This window comes from Apium graveolens, chromosome 3 (assembly GCF_009905375.1).
Source record: "Apium graveolens cultivar Ventura chromosome 3, ASM990537v1, whole genome shotgun sequence".
Taxonomy (NCBI): Eukaryota; Viridiplantae; Streptophyta; class Magnoliopsida; order Apiales; family Apiaceae; genus Apium; species Apium graveolens.
The window spans coordinates 177189914-177192881 of NC_133649.1; the positions used below are offsets into that span (position 1 = coordinate 177189914).

Below are 2968 nucleotides of genomic sequence, written 5' to 3' on the forward strand. Positions count from 1 at the left end.
TTCGCATTATTAATGTTAAGTTTTGCTAGGTTGTTACAGGGAGCTCTATTCTATATGTCTTTAACAAGTTTAAAAAATCTGATTTCTGACAAGCAGAGTGCTTTTATTGAAGGGCGGTTGCTTACAGATAATGCATAGCTGGCTTATGAGCTGAATCACTATATTAAACGACGAACGCAAGGGAATCGAGGTATTGCAGGGCTCAAATTAGATATATTTAAAGCATATGATAAATTGGAATGGGGGTATGTCGAAGGGATGTTTAACAGATTTGGGTTCAGTGTTGCGTGGACTCGAAGAGTGATGGTATGTATTAATACTGTCACGTCCAGTTTTGTCAATAATGGGCAGGTGTTTGCCGAGGTCCGACCTCAAAGAGGTATACGACCTCAAAGAGGTATACGCCAAGGAGATCCCATATCTCCGTATATCTATATTCTCTGCGCTGAAGGACTGAGCTCAATCATTAGAAGGCAAGAAGAGATGGGAAATATTCATGGGGTATCGATTGCAAGGAGAGCACCACATATAACGCATCTTCTATTTGCTGACGACTGCTATATGTTTTTAGAGCAAACGAAGCTGAAGCGGACAGTATGAGGAATGCACTAAGGAGATATGAAAGGTTGTCGGGGCAAGCTATCAATTTCAATAAATCCAATATTATTTTCAGCCCAATTACGAGGACTCCTGACCGCAATGCAGTTTGCCAGGTGCTGCAAGTGAACGAAGTACAAGATAATGGTAAATATCTTGGGATGCCGATGAATGTGGGGAGAAATAAAGTTGCTGGATTTCAATTTATAACAAATAAAGTTAAGAAGAAACTACAGAATTGGGGCACGAAAATGATCTCGAAAGCTGGGAAGTGTACCCTATTACAAACAGCTACTCAATATGTTCCTAACTTCTGGGTGAATTTATTTTTGATCCCTATGGAGGTTTGTGAGAGTATTGAGCTTGTGATGAATGGTTTTTTGTGGGGATCTGGGCAGCAGAATAGAGGAATAAGATGGAAAGCGTGGAATAAGCTGTGTGTAAGAAAAGAAGCTGGTGGACTAGAGTTCAGGGAATTCAGGAAATTTAACATCTCTATGCTAGCAAAACAAGGGTGGAGGCTGATAAATAATGATAACCCGCTTATGACATCCTGCATGAAGGCGAAATACTATCCTAATGGTGATTTTCTAAATGCAGAATTGGGGTCAAACCCTAGCTATATGTGGAGAAATATATTAGCTGCTCAGGACTTGCTACGACAGGGCTGTAGAAGACGTATTGGGGACGGAGGACAGACTGAGATATGGAAGATACCCTGGCTTCCCTGTGAGCTAAATGGGTTTGTGACGACGGAGATGCCTGCACAATTTGAGGGAAGGAAAGTATGCAGTTTAATGCAAGGCGTACAGAGGAAATGGGATGATGATATATTATGGGATGTGTTTAATAAGAGAGATCGAAGTCTCATTCGGAAAATCCCATTATCAGCACGAAGGGAGCGAGATACATGGTATTGGTTACCGGAGGAAAGAGGGATGTTCTCGGTTAAAAGCTGCTATAGACTTCTACAAGGTGAAGTTGCAGCTCCTTTTGCTCATTTCTAGAAAAGATTATGGAGCTTAAAAATCCCAGGAAAGGTTAGTCATTTTCTTTGGCGAGTGTGTTCGTTATGCTTGCCAAAAATAGTGCGATTAGCAACGAGGAGAATTCAGGTAGATACAATGTGTCAATGGTGCAGAAAAAATCAAGAAACAGACAGCCATGTCCTGTTTGAATTCCAGATAGCGACTCAAGTATGGAATGATGTCGGGTTGCAAGGAATTATAACCATCCTCCCAGATGAGAATATTTTTGATATTATCCGGCGTCCATTTGAAAGAGGCAGTAAAGAACAGTGTACTTTGTTGGCATGTAAGTGCTGGAGCCTATGGAATAGGCGTAACAAGTGGGTTTGGGAAAGAGTGAACATGTCTTCATTCGGTGTAAAAAGCAGTTGCTTTAAATTTACTTGGTGAATGGAAGAAAGCTCAAGAACAACAGCTGAATCCAGGGGATGACATTGGGGGTACGATTGGCGTAAAGAAGTGGGTGAAGCCTCCAGATTCGTGGGTGAAGGTGAACATCGATGCAGCTACATTTGAGAGTAGTGGCTGTATTGGACTGGGGAGTGTAGTTCGAGGAAATGCAGGTAACTTTCTTATGGCTATGAGTAAAAAGCACCAAGTTCTACTACCTCCAAGAGAAGCTGAAGCTCTCTGTTTGAAGGAAACGCTACTCTGGTTAAAGGAAAAGAGCTACAGGAGATGTATCTTTGAGACAGATTCGCAAGTACTGGTACGAGCATGTAAAGGGGTGGAGGGGAGATCGTTCTTTCATACAATAGTTACTGATTGTATTGATTTGTTTCAACACTTTGAGGAAGTGTCAGTTTGCTTTACACATAGGTCTGCAAACGGAGTTGCCCATGCTTTAGCACGAGCGGCTTCTTCTATGTCAGATTATCAGGAGTGGCATGTTAATGCTCCTGCGTTTATTCGGAATGTAATTTGTTTGGAGGCGTTATAATTAATGCAAGTACGATTTTCGTCAAAAAAAAGTATCGAAGCACTGATCGTTTATATATATAACAATTGAAATTTGGACGAACGGTTTAAGAGATATGATTTTTTGAAAATTAAAAGTAAATAAATATACGGAGAGGAGAAAGCAGAGAGATGTAGAATGGGCAGAGGAGGCGGTGGAAGAAAAAGAATAGGAGGGTGGTTTATGCACGGAGCTTTTTTCTTTCTTTTTTTTTTTATTATCCAACCACGCGTAACACAAACCAATAGGGCACGTGTCTTTGTGTTGACACGTGTCCCTCTCCTGTACTGCACGCTCATTTATGTCCCGTATTTTATTCCTAACGATCTGATTTGCGGGCGAAAATAATTTTAAAAATTTCCAAAATAATTTTAAAATTTTCCAA

General features: G+C 40.7%; 1 protein-coding gene across 1 annotated transcript; it reads left to right on the plus strand.

Annotated features, from left to right (window-relative positions):
* Nucleotides 1-1721: 1721 nt before the first annotated feature.
* Nucleotides 1722-2565, plus strand: LOC141714729 (uncharacterized). The gene is made up of 2 exons (XM_074518231.1): nt 1722-1911; nt 1994-2565. The coding sequence occupies exons 1-2, from the start codon at nt 1722-1724 to the stop codon at nt 2563-2565; spliced, it is 762 nt and encodes a 253-aa protein (XP_074374332.1).
* Nucleotides 2566-2968: the final 403 nt, after the last annotated feature.